At 31.4% G+C, this 19,105-nt stretch overlaps 1 protein-coding gene across 4 annotated transcripts in view; it reads left to right on the forward strand.

Annotated features, from left to right (window-relative positions):
* The window catches only part of Fhos (Formin homology 2 domain containing), a 43,956-nt gene that overhangs the window by 23,759 nt on the left and 1,092 nt on the right, over nt 1-19,105 (forward strand). For 2 of the 4 annotated variants that reach the window (XM_015510310.2, XM_089222709.1), the window contains 17 exons: nt 10,005-10,114; nt 12,864-12,922; nt 13,252-13,319; nt 13,603-13,708; nt 13,789-13,995; nt 14,088-14,268; nt 14,335-14,457; nt 14,559-14,725; nt 14,976-15,104; nt 15,204-15,401; nt 15,464-15,771; nt 15,840-15,977; nt 16,354-16,512; nt 16,607-17,044; nt 17,126-17,268; nt 18,032-18,411; nt 18,501-18,644. In XM_015510310.2, the coding sequence (XP_015365796.2) occupies nt 10,005-10,114; nt 12,864-12,922; nt 13,252-13,319; nt 13,603-13,708; nt 13,789-13,995; nt 14,088-14,268; nt 14,335-14,457; nt 14,559-14,725; nt 14,976-15,104; nt 15,204-15,401; nt 15,464-15,771; nt 15,840-15,977; nt 16,354-16,512; nt 16,607-17,044; nt 17,126-17,268; nt 18,032-18,411; nt 18,501-18,644 (3,058 nt within the window). Of the gene's footprint in view, nt 1-10,004; nt 10,115-12,863; nt 12,923-13,251; nt 13,320-13,602; nt 13,709-13,788; nt 13,996-14,087; nt 14,269-14,334; nt 14,458-14,558; nt 14,726-14,975; nt 15,105-15,203; nt 15,402-15,463; nt 15,772-15,839; nt 15,979-16,351; nt 16,513-16,606; nt 17,045-17,125; nt 17,269-18,031; nt 18,412-18,500; nt 18,645-18,723; nt 18,803-19,105 lie in introns of all 4 variants that reach the window. The other 2 variants (XM_015510309.2, XM_015510311.2) reach the window with 2 other exon arrangements.

Here is a 19,105-nt window from a genome sequence, read left to right on the forward strand (position 1 = left end):
TGCATATTATTTATATAGTAGGCAGATATAGGTTCGGTTCAGGGGAAATAATAATGATAATAACGCGACGATAAAAGTTGTGTAGTCCCGATTGTAGCGCACAACCGGTTTATACGTCTTCTTTTTTTCCGAGTCGACAATCCAGCTGGTCATCTGTAGCACGCTCACACATGCGAGCGCACGCACGTACTCTCTTCATACACACACACACATACAAACAAACATATACGCACACATACACACGAACATACACACGCACGCGCGAGCAGAGCGTTTACCCAGAGTTTATACTCGACTTTTCAACTAACCGTTTAGCGTAACTTCTCCCTCCTCCCCCTCCGGCAATGTATATATTTACATAATAATATTATGATTCCTGCCGTTTCGCAATTATATAGGCTTATCGAAAGAAGAAAACGAATCTTAAAAAACTTTACTGTTATGTCCATGGTACGTACAAAAATTCAAATTTTCACGGGTGACTCGTTTTCCAAGTTGATTATTTAGCTTCTATTTATTATTAAAAATATTCAGTTACAAAATCTAGCAATAAATACATTCAACGATTCAACTCACACACTTACACGAGAGTCCATATAACACATTTTGCAATATTATGTATAGTAATACGTGAATTCCATTTTATTTTTCCATCATCGACATTTTTTCCACCAATCAGTTATTCTTTTAAGGATTTTGGTTTACTTTATAATGTGAGTGTATAATAATATTATATAGATATTTTATTGATGAATTGTACTTCTCCATATCGATATCAGTATAGTATAATGTGTTATTGTATCTATATTTTATTTTTTTTTAAGTATAGATAATTCAATTCTAATAAATTATTATTTTAGTAAGAAAAAATACATAATATGTATTGTAAATATGTTTATTACCCAATTTTTTTTGAAAAATGATTGTTAAGCCCGTAGTGAATCTCTTGATTTGTTACTATAACATGAAATATAATTATCTATTATTTTCTTCTGTATAATAAAAAATATTTCATGTAATTTAAACCATTTGGCAATTTTGTTGATCTGACTGTTGTGACCTTAACATTTTTTTCGCCAATATATAATTTTTTTTATGTAAGTTGGGTACTTAGTTGTCATTAACGTCCGATAATTATTGTGTGTATAAGACGCTACGTTTGATTACGACTGTGTAAGTATATAAACACAAAGAAAAAAATACGTTTGATAAACCGATGTGTATAAAAGAATCTTAATTTTTTTTTTGCATTGACATCCTTGAAGATTTCTGATTTTAATCTGCTTCAGTTGAAGTCTGCAGAGTACCAATATGTCCACTCGAAACCTTTCTTATATTTTGTTTGCATTAATATTTCTTTTAATTACTGGAAGTGCATATAATAATGTATTAATGTTGTGCTACGTTTCATAAATAATAATGAGCGTGGGGTGATGAGTCTAGTATTTTCTTGTAGTTAGTACTGTTGGAATAATACCAAAGAACATTACTTAAGAATATCCAATGGTTTGGTTTTGTTTACTAAATTAACTTACTTTATAGGTATAAGAGCCAATATATTATTATAATAGTAATGATAAAGGTATATTTTTACACAGTTGCGAAAAGCGGATTAAACACTGCAGCTATACACTATTCTTGGCTACACATTTGAAATTTAATTAGCACACTTTTTTATGACGGTTAAATCCAACGGTAAAAATATTCGGTTATTTTAAATTTAAATATTAAATGTAACTTATACTTACAGTGGTTATAATAATATTGTAAATTATTTTATACGAAGAGCCTGTGCACAACCTTACTCGTTTTTTAATGCAACAACACGAACATATTAAACATATATTTAACGTACCGTATAATTTGCAGTGGTCAATTATTTATATTTTTATCAAGCCCGTTGACGCCTAACATTTTAATTAGAAGTTGAGATTGAATGGTACCAATATTATCATATACCTTATGTGATTCGATCGCATTTACAGCGTAACTACCGACCACCACCAAACGTATCATGTCATTCGAATGATCGTAAATATATTTTATATAAGTGTGTTGTAGGTATACAAACACAATACTATTTATGATGGTATATTATTGTCCTTTGAGTATGATACATATGATATGTATTTTATATTCATTTAAACAATTTTTGTTATTTTTTTTTTTTTTTGTGGGTTGAAAATTTTCAAATCATTGTGGTGTGATAAATAATAGACACAAAAATTCTGAAAGAATATAATTCATATTTAAATCCTAAAAAACAGCGATATTATATTATATAAACAGTGTATTCTGTATGATAAATTTGAGAATAAGTGTGATGCATGCGCGTTATTGAAATATAATAAATATTGTATAACTTTATAGGTATTGATATAAATATATATTATAATATTCGTTACATTTTTCACCATCACTGTACTGGTGGGCATCTGTTAATGTGGAGTGTGGATCCAATATATTTTGAATCGTATATTATTATTATACATTATTTTTCGTTTTTATGTTATGGCTTTAAAATATATAATATTGAAACGCATTTCATAACGCTTCTAGTCGCTTCATATAGGTACCATTGTACCAATATATACGACCATATATATGCTATATGCTATATGCTATATGCTATATATAGCCACTATATATGTAGCTCATCCTTCATGTATACATATATTACATGTGTTAGATATTTTATTATTATACGTGATGCAAACTGTGCCTATAATGATATTATGAATGTGACACTTTGGCGTTTCTCATAATATACTTACGTGGGGGTTACGGAACGGCCGAATGGGTCTTCATCTAACCGATTAACAAAATACGTGAAACGCTGTATTGTGGTTGCAGCTGTGCTTACAATATTATCGCCATATCGTTCTCTCTCCCGCATTTTGTCGGTCCCGCGTAGGTACATAATTTTTAGTTTTATATACAAAATGTTCGTATACGTGCATGTCGTAGGGGTCCGGGATGGTTTACGATACACGTCATTTGCCGGACGGAATCCTCCTCGTCCCTTCACCTTTTCGCCGGTCTCCGCCATCGCCGCCGCCCCGCATTATCGACGGTGCCCATCTGCCTAGGTTGATTTATAATATAATATTATGCAGACGGAATATATATATGTATACAGAACCTGCCAGACTATGTAACCGGAACACATTATTAGAATCACGCCCCCTTTGGGCTGCCAACGCACGATCGCGAGCCGTTCTTGTGGACGTATAAACGTCGTAACATCGTCGGTCTTTCTCGCAGGCCAGTAATGACCTTGTACGTATATTATAATATACCTACAATACCGTCAGATTAACTTACTTATTAGGTATATTATATACGTGTATAATGTATAATATTATAATATATATATATATATATATATAAACATTATGTAATTGTAGTTTGTATATTGTTTACAATTTGCGAGTCCTTATATCAGATTTACATGGATCGTTTTTCACGTCATCGAAAAAGATTTTTGCAACTCTACAGAGACAAGATCTGTTCTTCTACTATAGCTTATATAACTTGTATAGTTTTTGTCACTGAGTCTTTCGGACAGGGGTTTTTTTTTCTTTAGGGTACGCTTAGAAATTCAGAAACTGCTATTTAATTGGCAAAATCAAACACTTATTTAACACACAATTTTGATTTATTTAGTATATAATATCGAAGAAAACGTTTTATAGTTTACAGTTTTCAAGCATTATGTCAAACAGATAGAAAATACATGATTCGTTTAGTCGTATAACTTATAATTTTAGGTATATTTTAAAAATAATTGTACGATACGGAGGACTATAATTTAACATGGTATATAAAACATAATAATGATATAGGTACCGTCTAGAAGAATTGTACAAACATTTTGTGAATTTTTGAATTACACTACCTATATTTATAGTTAATTATATAATATATTGCTATTAAAGAGTGGCTAACTAATTTTTTTTCATATCATTTTAATACCATAAATGCATTCGTATACTGTATTTAACAATGCTCTTATATTATAGTAGGTATAAAAAATTGTGTATATTATTATTATGCTGTTATAAGTATATAAAGTAATAATGATAATGAATTGTAACTTTAAATTAAATTTTATAATATTATAGAGACACCCACAACTATAATACATAGAAAATACATTAATTAGAATAAATATCTACGAACATGATTATTGTGCATTTATTTAATAAATACTTTTTAGAGTAGGCTGTACACAAATAAAATGTATTTTTCAAATAAATTAAATTAAATTTTATTTTTTTTTATACTTTACAGCACTTTGTACATTATATGAATAATTATTAATTAATAAATCATATTTTTCTATAATAAAATTACACATGCCACTAAAATAATAATCAATCCACATTATAATAGTGTTAAATAGACTTAATATTATTCTAATATTATAGTCAAGTATATTTGAACTTTCTAGATAGGTATATTTTAATTTTCAGTGACCAGGTGCACAATCATAATATTATCATAGTATTGATATAATCACATACATAATATATGCATATACTTTAGAAAACCGAAATCTTAGGTGGTATGTTTAGTTTTAAGTTATCGTGGAAATCGCGAGTTTATAGGATATAAAATCTAAGATTCTTCTTCAGTTATTTATATGCTAATTAAAAATATTAATCTATCATAATATATAAATTATCTTATAAACCAAGCAATTCATGTTGTAGTGTTTTATTTGTGTAGCTGAGAAGTGTTATGTAAGTAATATGTCGTATATTATAAGTTATTATACATACATAAATATATATACCTACTCGTATGTATATAATTTACATGGATTCAGTGACAAATTTGATTTAAAATATTGTAATAAATTGACAGTATATTTAGCTATTTATTAAGTACGACTAAATTATTGTTTTTGTTTTAAATAATATGCATATTTAGCTGCATTTATAAGCAGTTTATTTGAAATTTATATTTGTAATACCCATTCGTTAAAGTCTCCCCAACATCAATAGTTTTAGTATTGTAAATTATGCATATCATAACTTATAATATAAGACTTATATGATACGTGTACAATATTATGAATTCAGAACTATCATTATCTGTATATTTTATAATTATTTAATTTTAAAATATCATCATTTATGCTGTGAAGTTGATCAATAATGGAATTTTATTATCATTTATCACTATAAGTTCTAATATGTTTTACGCATGGGAGTGCTTGCAATGCTCATCTATTAAATAGGTATTATATACATTGCGTCTTACTTAAATATTAACACTAAATACTTCACTTGGATGTCCGTAAATTAAAATGAAGATTTTTTCAGAAACATAAAAATACTAAATTACATATTTTATCCAAATTTATAAAATATTGCCTTTTTGGTGAGCATCATGTGCAATAAAATTTATATTTTTTTAAATGAAATAACCTATTATATTATAATAATTAGGTACCAAATTCAAAATATGATCTTATTTTTTAAAGCATTTTTGATGTATAATTTTTTTTATCCCAACAATTTACTGACTTACAGCATTCTAAAGTTTCCTATTGCAGGTATCAGAGGGGTTTAATGTAAGAACAATTTGAATTTAGTTTAGTGAAAAAATGCAAAATAAAAGCGTGTCTGGTGATATGGGGGATACATATAATTAAATAATAATATTTAACAATAGGTGTAAGACTTTCCATCAAAATATGTCAATAATGTCCATCATAATCAGTATGTCATATGATCTAATATAATATTTTTCATATAATTATTTGTTTTGATATATCTAGTTTCGAACAGAGCTTATATTATTATGTATAAAACATTAAAGCATAATATTATATAGACACACCTGCATTAGTTTTTTATACACGAACGTGTGTTACATTCATATTATAATATTATGTTCTCTGTTCGAGTTCAGTTCATTGACAATAACACAGAGATTTGCACAGTCGCGATAGTATTATATTTTAAGTAGATACACCGCGCGTATGCGTCTATAGCTGTACAGGACACATGTGCAGCTATTGAAGCGTATTTGTTAATAATTGACGTTATCGCGGCCTTTACGTGCACGTAAACTTCAGATAACTTCAAACTTCGAAAGGACACGACTATGAGTAGGTATGCATTGCTTGTATATACTTAGGCGTATATACTCTCTAACAATTTTATACCCCAGTAACCCTTATGTGGTTAATTTATTACATAGGTTTATATTTTTCATATTTAGGTACACGTATATAAGTACTTAAATCTCTAATAATGCGTACATATTTAGCTAGACATAGGCGAACATTTTCCTTGATCGTTGATTTTTACCAGCATTAATTTTGTCTACGGCGTGGCTAAATGCATTAAAGTACAAATTGTTTTTTAATGACACATACGTATATGTATAAATGTATATAATGACCACAATACATAATATGTCATTTTTAGAGATTTATATTACACTTTAAAAGGTATATTTGGACGATGGTCGGGTTTAAAAAAAACGGTTTATAGTTTATACCTTTAAATTATTGTTCTTGCGACGATAGCACAATAACGGTGAACGCAAATTACCGCATGGCACGTAAAATTGCAGAGTTGTATTTCGTTTATATCACTGTGTTAATATCAAGTGACTTGAAAATAAACAATTCCCCGTGATATTGAAGCTTACCGCATAAGCACAAAGTAGGCACCTTACAATATATATTGTAATACTTTTCGGTGTGTTCAAACGATATAGCTTTGAGATTCTATTATTATATATTTCATTCTCTGCGCGCGTCCATCAATCAATAAACTGTATAAATGCTCGTGTACCTACCTGTACATATTATTAGTTATATATTTGAATAACGTCAAAGTCGAGATAAATCTCAGCTATTGAATTTATTGAATTCTAATGAAATATATTTCACGCAATCATCAATCAATGTTTTTCCATATAATGTTATTATTGTTATAGTATTTAGAGTTGGAAACTTTGCTACTCACATATTATGTGTCTGAAATTTGTTTACGCTACAGCGATGTAAACTTAAATCGGATTCATCACGACTTATATTATGTGATTCGCGTTTATGGTATAAAATTAATAGAGCAATTTCATACGTGCGAAACACGCAAGAAACACGGTACTTTTATACAGTTGAAAAATTTGTTTATCGTGTACCTATTTATTATATATGCAGGGTGATTTTGAAAGCATGCTCAGTCCCATTTTCCCTTTAATAGTATATTTAATCAAATTATGGTTTTAAGAATTTTTAAGTGTACATATGACCATATTTTCAAATTTCTGATATATTTTTTGTACTACTTCAGGAGTGTCCTGGTGATTCAATAGCTTCTTTTTTTTTTTCAAATAAGAATCTCTCGTTTTTTACAGAAAATTATTAACTGAATGATTTTTTTGAAAATGTTTATAGGTACCTATATCTAACGAGTAGTTTTTGAATTATTAAAACGTTATTATCTCATTTATTTATGTTAGTTAAAACTTTAAAAACAGTTTTAGAAAAATATAAAATATATAAACTATGATGTGTTATATCAGATGTAGTTAGGTATTGTTATATTTAAATCGTTTTTACTATTTTTAGAAATACTTTATATTGATAGATCAATAGTAATTATTAAACTTATAGCCCATTACCGCATAAACATATTATCTTTCGTACGGAAAGTTGTAAAACTCGAAATTAATCGTTTGAATTTTAATTTAGATACATCAAAACTCTAGGAATAAAAAATATCTGCTGAATAATTAAAAGTGAAAAAGGGAGAGGAGTTTTATTTTAAAAACAGAAGTTTGTTACTGTTACAGGATCGTCCTTAAAAAGTGGTACAAAAATCTCAAGGATTCGAAATGTGTTCGTCGAGTGTATTTAATAATTCTAATAAAAAAATAATAGGATTTGATAATAGGTATGCGTAATTTTAGCATAAAAATAAGCCGAGCATGCTTAAAAAATCACGCTGTATGTTATAATTCATACAAATATTATAATATAGGTATAGACTATAGATCATCATAATATAATATAATATAGGTGGTGGCTGTCATTTAAACAGTGCGGTGGCTGTCGGCCGTCGTGTTTAATAAAATAATACTGCGATTATTTAAGCGCGTATTATCAGTGATCACATTCTTCGATTGCATTCGAATACAGACTGTATATTATTATTATTATATAAACGGGTGAGCGCGTGCGATGGTGAGCACCGATTGTCCCGCTCGTCCTTAAATATCGTGCACTTATCTTATTCGCACGCTGCGCAGACGTCCGTCTTTATGGTGTATATTATGATGTAAACTTCACGTCGTTCACACGATTATATACTATTCAAATTTTGACAATAGTCAACGTCATAACTATATGATAAAAGGTGTTAATATAGTAGGCACAGCTATATATTAAAATATTTGCTGGGGGAGTCGATTTCAAACTGATTTTACATCTTTTATAAGTTCCGTGTAACAAAAACTCACATAAATGCATTTAGGGGGGGATTTTGTTCGTGCTGTAATTAATAATTAAGGGAGTTGTACAAATATGTATAGGTATTTAATATTTTAATCTATTGATTATAATTTCAACTGGTTTTGGTGTCATTGAAAATTTTCGTGTAAGACCGAAGACCACTGAATATGTATATTATTTTAGGGGGATGAATTAACGATTATTTTTATACAATATATAGACTATAGAGTATAGACATCAAAAAGCTTTTTCACTATGATTTGAAGAAAACTACGTAAGGCTTATCTGGAGGATTAAACATTTTATTTTTTTTCATTCATTAGGATTTAATAATCCTATAGATACCTCCCGTTGGTAATTTGTATAAAAAGTTTTCTGTAAAATTTGCAAATCAAAATCTCGAACCGTAACATCAGACCCCAAAGCTTACGAAATCGAACCACCCCTCACACTGATATACGTCAAAATTTGATTTAAATGAAATACCCTCATCACGAGACGCCCTAAATATTGGATCGAGAAAACCCGTAACCGCAGTCAGCGTTTCCGTTACACGATTTTTATCAATAATTCCTGTTTCAGGCGATCACCGCGACGTCTCTTCACCGCCTTCTTCCGATTGGCGGTCGTTCCGCACTGTTCACAAAACAGTATCTATATAATTATCAACATGATATAATAAATACTTAGGTTCTAAACAACAAAAATAACGCGACGACAATGACCACCGTCGTTATGTACAACAAAACAATGTATAATATTATTATAATATATAGAGTCGTTTCACGGTCGGTCGGTTCTCACGGCGTGGGTTACGGTGGGTGGGGATGAAAACGGTGGAAGTATATAACGATAATGCCAAAAAGGCGCCTCCCTTACTTATCCCCTTCCCCCCCCCCCCCGATCCAAAATCGCGGGAGATCGCGACTCGCGAGTATACCCACACACACTGTTGTGACAAAACCGATCGTATATATTATAATGGACGATCCAGATCCGTCGTCGTAGTCGGCTGGTTTAGGTTCACGGACCTTTGGCCCGTTAATAATTACCGTCGCGAATCGTAGTCGGTTCCCGACCTCATTAACCGCGCACAGAATCCTCTACCGCCCCGCGCACCGTCACACACGCCGATCGACCGTGACCGGCGGCGACCGCTACTCGCCGGTTGTCATCACCCGCGCTCGCAGCTGTGCCTGTGCGTCGTGTGTGCCGGTGATGCCGACGGCTTTAATCCGGCCCAAGTACTTATTATTACCATGTATAATGTCGTCACCGCGTTTCGTGTCACATCCCGTCGGAAGCACGGCGTCTCCTATGCATCTAATATCATTATAATAATATAGAGTATACCACTACCGCTGGTGCGGTCCACAACCAGCTCCGAACCGCACCGTCGTCGTCGTTGTCGAGCGACTGTTTTACCCGCGCGCGGACTTGTCACCGTTACGCGTCCCGGTGCGCTGGTGGTGTTGGTTCGTCTTCGTCGGATGATATTTCACGTCGTATCGCTTATTGTTTTCAGTTGGACGACGCCGCCCTGCAGCTGTACAAGGACGGTGATTTCGGATCTTACCTAGACATGGAGGCGTCCATTTCCGAACAACCGGAGGAATTCGAAGGATTTCAAAACGAGTGAGTAGATTTACATTTTTTAAACAATTTATTGTATTTATAGGGGATTTTATTTTTATCGTAGACCAGGCTAGGGTTAGGTAAATATTGTACCTGAAAATCAGTTCGATAATCCGTCATATATAAAGTAAGCATAGTTTAAGAGAAATGATCCATACCGTCGTTGTTGGGTGTGATCGTTACCTAAATATATAAATGATATTAGCTTCCAACAATGGAGGATCTTCTCTGGATCGTGACAGTCATATCCGAATGCGTTTGGATAAACGATATTATTATCTAAACGTTATTATAACTTATTAGGTAGGTATATAGTCATAAAGGTAGTTTCTGCCTAAACGAGTTTTGTATTTAAGTTTAGTAAAAGCGCTCAAAAAAATTGTTCAATTGTATGTAATACAAGTAAACCTACATGGGTTAACAGCGTATAATACTGTTAAAATATTGACTTTACATTTTGATTGAATTTTTCATTTTTGATAGTATAGGTTGTTAGAAGAAAAAATTGAGAATGAGGTTGAATATTCTAAAATTTAATACCAACTAGATATGAAGTGATACAGAACACAATTTTTTTATGCAAAATGCCAAAATCATATATCTATTTTCTAAAATACAACACTATGTAATATTATGTAAGTGATATATCGATGCATGAAACTCAAATTTCAATTCTAAATTTATCGTCACAACATTTTTTTTAAAGATAATCTAAACTTTGTTCAAATGGATCGACAATGTCGGAACGTATAACTATATATTTTCCCACGCTTGTATTACATTAGATAATAATATGATAAATACATAACCATTCTCATTGGCTAGACCATACTATTATTCATACGTTTCAATAGTTATTTTTTAATTGGCCAACAACACGTTTTTTACATGCTGTAAATAATAAGTATTTTTTTCGATGATCATGTGGTGTTCTCTCCAAAAATCGTATGTTAAATTTTTATTAGAAAAGTTGTATGATTTTTATTTTTGAGCGACATAATAACTTATACTATCCGTAGGTTGAAGAAATAATTATGTTAAAATGAATTAAAACGAAAATATATTTTCTAAAATTGGTCTTATTATTTTAGTATAAAAAAAGAAAGAGTGCTCTGAAAATTAGAATTTAGATAATATTTTATAGATAACTATCAAAAGTCAAATAATTAACTTGCCTACTTATGTAACATAACTTGAATACCAAGCTATAAAAATAAATAATAACTCATATTACTTTTGTGTATATGATATATACATATACTCGTATTAGTCAGAAATATGTGATACTATAATATTTTATTAATATAATTTAAAGATATTGTGTATGAGAATTAAAAATAATAGTGTAGGTTCTTCCTTTGATAAGTTTTGTCATATTTGATGGGTTAAGCTATTATGAATTTTATTAAAAAATAAATTTATATAAATAAGCGTTATAAATATTTTTTGATTCATAGTTGTTATCATCATAAAATTAAACTAATAAATATTTCTTTAAAGCCGACACACATTTTGTTATTTTATTACATAAGAATATTTAAGTGAAATTCATTATATTTAATTTAGTATAGATACATATTTATTTATTGGTCCTTATATATAATAACATAATAATTTGTACACTAAGTGATTACTCATATACGAGTAACACATTAAAATAATATTGTGAGAAACTTTTTTGGATGTAGAGGATAAATAATGTTTTATATTTGAGGCATTATGGAAATCGGTTGTCATAACATAATAATTATTATTCAAGAGTAAATTAATTTCATCAGCTGGTGAAAAAACTGTGCAATAAGCTCACGTGATAACATATTGCAGTCAAATAAAATATAATATAATCAGTAAAAAAACACGTCATATTTTGTTTTCAGTTACCAGTTTTAAGTATTTAACGTAGGTAGACTCTTTAATATTTGTTTTAGGTTTTTTAAAACGTGTTTAAATATTTAGTTTAGATTAAAAGTTATTTATTTTTTGGGACCGTTTAAAAAAAACTTCTGCTTATAATAACTCATAAAGTACCTGTTTGATTAATAATTTCATAAAACGATCATTGGTTCGTAGTATTTAACTAAGTATTTACTTAATATACTGTGAACTCATTTTACTGTTATTATTTAGTAACCGTGTCACCATGTCCCATCGGCCATCAAATACGGCAAATGAAACTAAAAAACTGTCACAGTCTTAACAGAGAATTCTAATCATGACAAAGAAATAAAATGCCGTTATGTGGGGACAGATTAAGATCGATATGGACACTTGGTCGGAAAAAAGAAAACTAAATAAATGAGAGCTATTATTGCGTTACCGCCTTCGACACGGGTTGCAGTTACCCAAGAGAAAAATTCAACGAACGTTTAGATCTAAAAGCCGGATCAGGTTTTTATTTGAGTCACGATTTCGGGCTGTTCAAAAAACATAATATTTTGTATCCCACGGTAATTGTTTGACATCATGGCCTCTTTCACCTCATGCCATACTTTTTTTTTATCAGTTACAATTTTTAGTGTTCTCCTGTCTGAAGATAGCAGATACATTCCTTTTCCTGAGATATACTTATACTCAGTAGGATATAATATTATGACGGGGACCGGGGACCTACCTATAAATTATAAACGATAGTTCAATTAAAATGACAAAATATACTTTGTTTTCGCATGAAGTAACAACATAATTCGTTATCGTTTTTTAACCATATATTATATTACTACTTTTAATATTATATGTATTTTTGTTCCAGTAAAAGAAACTCGATTGTCTTGCGCACGCAGTTGTCAGTCAAAGTACACACTATAATCGGTAAGTATCCCATAAGGTCATAAATATTGTAAATAGGCAAAATTCGTTATGTACGGTCGAGTGGTTCTTATATTGTCTGAAACTGACGTTATTTAAAGCGAGTTAATAGCGCAAGTCGTATTTACTGTACATGCATATATATACATTTATATGAATAGAACGCATTATAGGGTACAAAATAAAAATGTGTAACGAATAATGACGAACACGCGGTGATAATTGCTCCTGTACCCGCGGATAGTCCACGAAAAATCGTGACCTTTTATTTTTTCTTCTTCTTCTCATTATTCGTTATTAATATTATTATTATTATCATTATTATTTTGCAGACAAATTGATGAACTCCGAAGGCAAAGAGCTCCGGAGGTGTTTGTTCGCGCTCAAGCACATATTTCAGGTGAGAGACCACGACTCGGGGAACACACTGTAACAATGATAATTCTTTTGTGCGCGTGTTCGCCAGGGGCACAAGCGTTTCAAGGTTTAGAGAAACTGTTTGCCCGTGTGTTTATATACTATATATATATATTATAATACGTTATAGTGATTAGCAATGTAAACAGCCTGGGCCATTGTTCGGGCGCCCCATGTGCCGTCACGTACATAATGCTGCAACAGTTGAAATGTTATTGTAATATTATATTAATATATATATATGTGTGTGTGTGTGTGTGTTGTAGGAGGATAAGGATTTGGTTCACGAGTTCATACAGAACGACGGGCTACGTTGTCTCATTAAGCTGGGATCAGACGTTGACCAGAATTATCAAAACTACATATTAAGAGGTACATCTAACCTTTTTCATGAAACCGTACATGGACATTTTTGTAAATAATATAATAAAGTTTAACCGTTTTATTCTCAGCTCTCGGGCAGGTAATGTTGTATGTGGATGGCATGAACGGCGTCATAGAAGACAACCCGACCATTCAATGGCTGTACTCGTTGCTGACGTCCAGATTCCGATTAGTCGTCAAGACCGCACTAAAGCTGTTGCTGGTCTTCATCGAGTATGTCGAATCCAACTGTTTGATTTTCATACAAGCCGTACTCGCGGTGCACCAATCTAATGGTAATACTCGTGTATAATATATATACATTATATCGCTCCGTCGATCGTTCGTATTGTGCATGTCCGTTTTGTTATTATTTTTCTTCCCGTAGGCACTCCATTGTGGAGTAATGTTATGAAACTGCTTACCGAACCTGATATGGTCGACACTGAACTGTTGGTGTACGCGATGACGTTAATCAATAAGACATTGAACGGTATACCGGATCAAGACACATATTACGATCAAGTTGATTCTATCGAGGAACAAGGAATGGAACAAGTTATACAGAAGTAAAACAACGAAAAAACGTTATTATTACACCGTAGGACATGCTATAAACATTGTTTATTTTCTAGGTACATGTCGAAGCCGGGAACTGAACTTGATCTTCTCAGACAACTTCAGATTTATGAAGTTGTTCTGCAACACGAAGATGGAGATAACAAATCTACTCCAATCAGAGTAGACCATTCGATCAGGTAAGTGGTGCAAACATTTTTTGTATATTTTGTTGATATTTCATAAAAAATATATTTATATGTATAATATGTTAATACATTTGTTTATGTTTATATTTTAGGAAAACATTAAGAAATAGGAAATCATTGAATTCATCATTAGATCCTGCGGATAGAAGAAAATCGAGAAGACACTCAGCCGGTAATCCGTGTGTTCAAATGCCTTTACTTATGGAAAGGCTTGATATAAATCCTCCTTTACCAAAGCCAAACAAATTACCTCATCCAGGTATGCGTGGATAAATATTTAAATATTTGTTTTATTATTGTTTCGACTTGTCTAACCAATTTAATATTTATAATTATTTATGGTTTTTGAGTATGGTTTTGAATGTCAAATAAACAATATTATTATATAAGTACCATATTTATTCCCCCTTAGACCATAATTAATTATTTTGCTTACATCAGCTTAGCTTTAAGCGTTAATATTTGTCACGTCGTTGTGTAGCGTTTTTGTTTGTTTCGCTTTGCATCAGGTGAGGACGCTGGAGTGACCCCTGGCTTAAAACGAAGGAGGGAACGTGCTCAAAGACAACGGAGCTTGCTCCGGGAACAGTATAAGAACAATATAGCTCGACCAGATTGGTCCAGTACCGACGATCAAGGTATGTATTATAATTAGTATGCTATATTTTTGTCAACATAGAATACGGTAAGATTAATTAAATAGATGTGTTTTTGTATTAATTATTCTAATTTATTAGGTGAAAGTTCTGAAGGTCAAAATGGGTTACATCCGTTTAACTTGTCTTTTTGTAATGGTGACTCGCAAGTTCAAAGAGAAAACTCGGTAAAAGACCTGACACAAAAGTTGACAAGTCTAAGAAGTCCGGATGAATCTCCTACCAAACTGGCTCCACCTCTAGATGATATGAGAGGAATAATTTCTAAAGCAATGGAAGGTATTGATTAATGCATTTTCTATTAATTATTGTGTATTTTTACGTGTGGTTTTGTTGTAAAGGACTTGCCAAATCTCAGTCAAAAAATGAAGTCGTGAAAAGTCCGACCTCAGATTCCGCTATAGATATACTGTCAAGAAAAACTGAGACTGATTTACAATGGGAGAGATTAGTCAGCGAGTGCGATCGATCTCTTCAGTTATGTGACTTGGATTTCTCAACTTTACACTCCGATGACGATTCTGATGTGTTGGCATCTTCTTCATTACTTGGAGGTATCCCTCCTCCTCCACCTCCCTGTCCTATGCTACCACCCATGCAACAGCATGTCGCAAAGAAAACCAAAAAGACTGTAAAACTATTTTGGAAGGTATATATTAATTGATTTAAATAATAAAATAAAAATTAGTCAACGTTTAATTTGTACAATCATTACAGGAAGTTAGAGATGATCCTATTGCTAGAGTAAAATTGAACTCTGAACGTTTGCTATGGGAAGAATTAAGTCCAGTTGAAGTTGATACTCATAAACTTGAACATTTATTTGAATCTCGTGCAAAAGATTTTATAACTAAGGTAAACAACAAAATTATTATTTTTATTTACCTACTAAATAAACAATAATAATAATATTGATTGATTATGAAATATTAAAATATGCTGTATAATATTTGGCCTCATAAATGGTTTCGGGTAATGCAAAAGTAACACACCTGGGATTTTGGTTTATGATTATAATTGTTCACTTAAAATTATAATATGCATTTATGCTTGGTAATACTTTGTGAAGCTTTTTAATGATATTTTGTTTGTTTTTAATGCGACCAAATTGAAAAATACACGGATTGTACAAATTTTTCCAGGAGGTAAGGCTTATTTTATGCTTGTGATTAAAAGGGGGTGGTGGGTGTTTGTAAAAATTTTCTATTCTTATTGTTATTTAAATGTTTAGAAACAACAAGAAATTAATAAGACAAAAGAAGTAATTGTATTGGATCCAAAACGATCAAATGCAATTAATATAGGCATGACGAAACTACCTCCACCACGATCCATAAAAGCGGCAATATTGAAAATGGATCCGACAGTTATAAATCGAGAGGGAATAGAGGTAATAAATTTAAGACAACTAAAAAAAGTGCACATAATTTAACATTTTCACTGAACATAATAATAATAATAGTAATGATATTATTATTTTACAGAAACTTATGACTATGCTTCCTAGCGATGAAGAACGAAATAAAATTCAAGAGGCGCAATCTGCGTGTCCAGATTTACCTCTGGGCAGCGCTGAACAGTTCCTATTAACATTAGCGTCGATATCTGAACTACCAGCTAGATTAAAACTGTGGTCTTTCAAATTAGACTACGAGAACATAGAAAAAGAAATCGCTGAGCCACTTATGGATTTAATGCAAGGAATTGAAATATTGAAAACGAATCGCACGTTTAAGGCAATATTGGGTACATTGCTGTCAGTAGGCATATTTTTGAACGGAGCGGAAGTCAAAGGATTTCAAATTGAATACCTGGCTAAAGTACCAGAAGTCAAAGACACCGTGCATAAGCATTCTCTTCTTCACCATTTGTGTCATATCGTTATGGATAAGTTTCCCGATTCTACGGATTTATATTCAGAGGTAATTATTTTTAATATTAAATTATAATCAATATATTATATTATAAAAATATAAAAATATATCGTAATGTTTTAAACACAGATCGGTGCTATCACACGAGCGTCTAGAGTAGATTTCGGGGAAATAGCTGCGACGTTGTCAAAAATAGAACAAGAGTGCAGAGCGTCTTTCGATCATTTAAAGACGATCAGTAAACACGACGGAGCAACTGCTATAAAATCCAAGTATGCCACTACTATTCTACAAGACAGACTGCAATCGCGCATAGTGCATAGATTGTTTTACTTTTACACTTTTTTCCTAACCTAACCTTTTAAAATGTTTTGCTGGTTTTGAATTTCAACTAAACTTATTGAATAATAAGTTAACAATAATTGCAACATTTAAATATGTATTTAGCAATTATATTGTAACAATGATGATTATTAGTTATAGACTTTTTTTGTGTTGCAAGTTTTATTGCATAACTTATTATGCATATTTAGATATTTTAATATTTTTTTTAATTTTCTGATTTCTCAGTGTTAATTCTTATACAATTTTTATGGGTATAATATGGTAACAAAGTTTATAAATAAAAAATAAAAATATGATTCAAGATTTTAATTTTGTGGCTGTGTCATAGTTTTATGATCAACAATATTTTTACTTCAAAGCCCGTAATTATTTATTTTAGAACATTGTGTGTAAAAATAAATTAGATTTTCATAATAATATATTACATAATGTAATTTACATTATTATTTAAAATGTCTATCAATTTAAAATTTAATTACCATAATCTGAAATGTAAAAACATATGCAAACCTACGAATAAAAAAAAAAAATTGTTTTATTTTCTGGTTTTGAACACATTTACTTTAGCATGTTTAAGATTATAACTGCTTGCGTATAAAGTACCTATATATTTAGAACATTTAATTTTGACCTCATTAATAACAATACTGTAAGAAATTAAATTTACTAATAACGAATGTTATGTCTTAGAATGTCGGAGTTTTTGGCTGACTGCGCTGAACGTATTGTGGTGCTAGGCAAAGTCCATAGGCGAGTTTTGAACCGTTTCAATAAATTTTGCCTCTGGCTTGGAATTCCTCTGCATAAAGTCCAACTCACCAAGCCCAACGAGTTGTGTCGTATCGTGTCCGAGTTTTCACTGGAGTACCGTACCACCAGAGAACGTGTCATCCAGCAACTGCACAAGAAGGCTAGCCATCGGGAGCGGAATAAGACGCGGGGAAAGATGATTACGGAAGTCGGGAAAATCGACAAACAAGACGCCGACACTGAACTCAGGCAGCTCTTGGACAAAGACCCTTCGCACAACAGGGTATTCTCGTGGAGGAATCAGTGTAGACATTCTTTGGGTTAGTATAGAATGCAATAATTATGGGATGTTATATATAATAGTATGAATTAACGATTGTAATAAAAATCGACCAATTACTGTGTGCAGGAAATACCAATGGTGTTCACTTGAGTAACGACGATGACGAACTGATTGAGAGTCTGGTGAAAACGGTCACTGCCACGGCTGGAGTGAACACGAGAACGACGCAGAGGGAACGTAAGAGAACTAAAGACGCTCATAGAAAATCACGTGAGTACAGGACATACTTCGATTTGACACTACAAAAACAAAAATTTATCTGAATATGTTTAATAACTTACTTACGCAGTGATCAAAAGATCTCGGACTAGGGATAATATACCAAGGCAAAGTAGCAGTCACTCTCGTAATTCGATGTCTTAGTTTTGGTAAATCTATAATTATTGTGTTCGTTGTTGTGTTTTGTGTTGTATTTTTCGTGAAAATACGTACCAAATTGTTTAAAATTACATCTTATCTGATTTTGAAGTTTGCTCGTATTTTTGATGTTGTGTTGTTCTTATACCTATTTAAGATATAAAATATAAATTGTAATATTTTTACTATATACGTCGACAAATTATACTATTATATCTTTAAGATGGGGGTACTCTCCATCTTAGACAACTTTCATTTACTTGAATTAGATGACATAAATAGTATGTTAGTATCTAATCAAAATTAAGGCTAAT

Source organism: Diuraphis noxia, unplaced genomic scaffold (assembly GCF_037042655.1).
Source record: "Diuraphis noxia isolate RWA-SAM2 unplaced genomic scaffold, SU_Dnox_SAM2 contig0003, whole genome shotgun sequence".
Lineage (NCBI taxonomy): Eukaryota > Metazoa > Arthropoda > Insecta > Hemiptera > Aphididae > Diuraphis > Diuraphis noxia.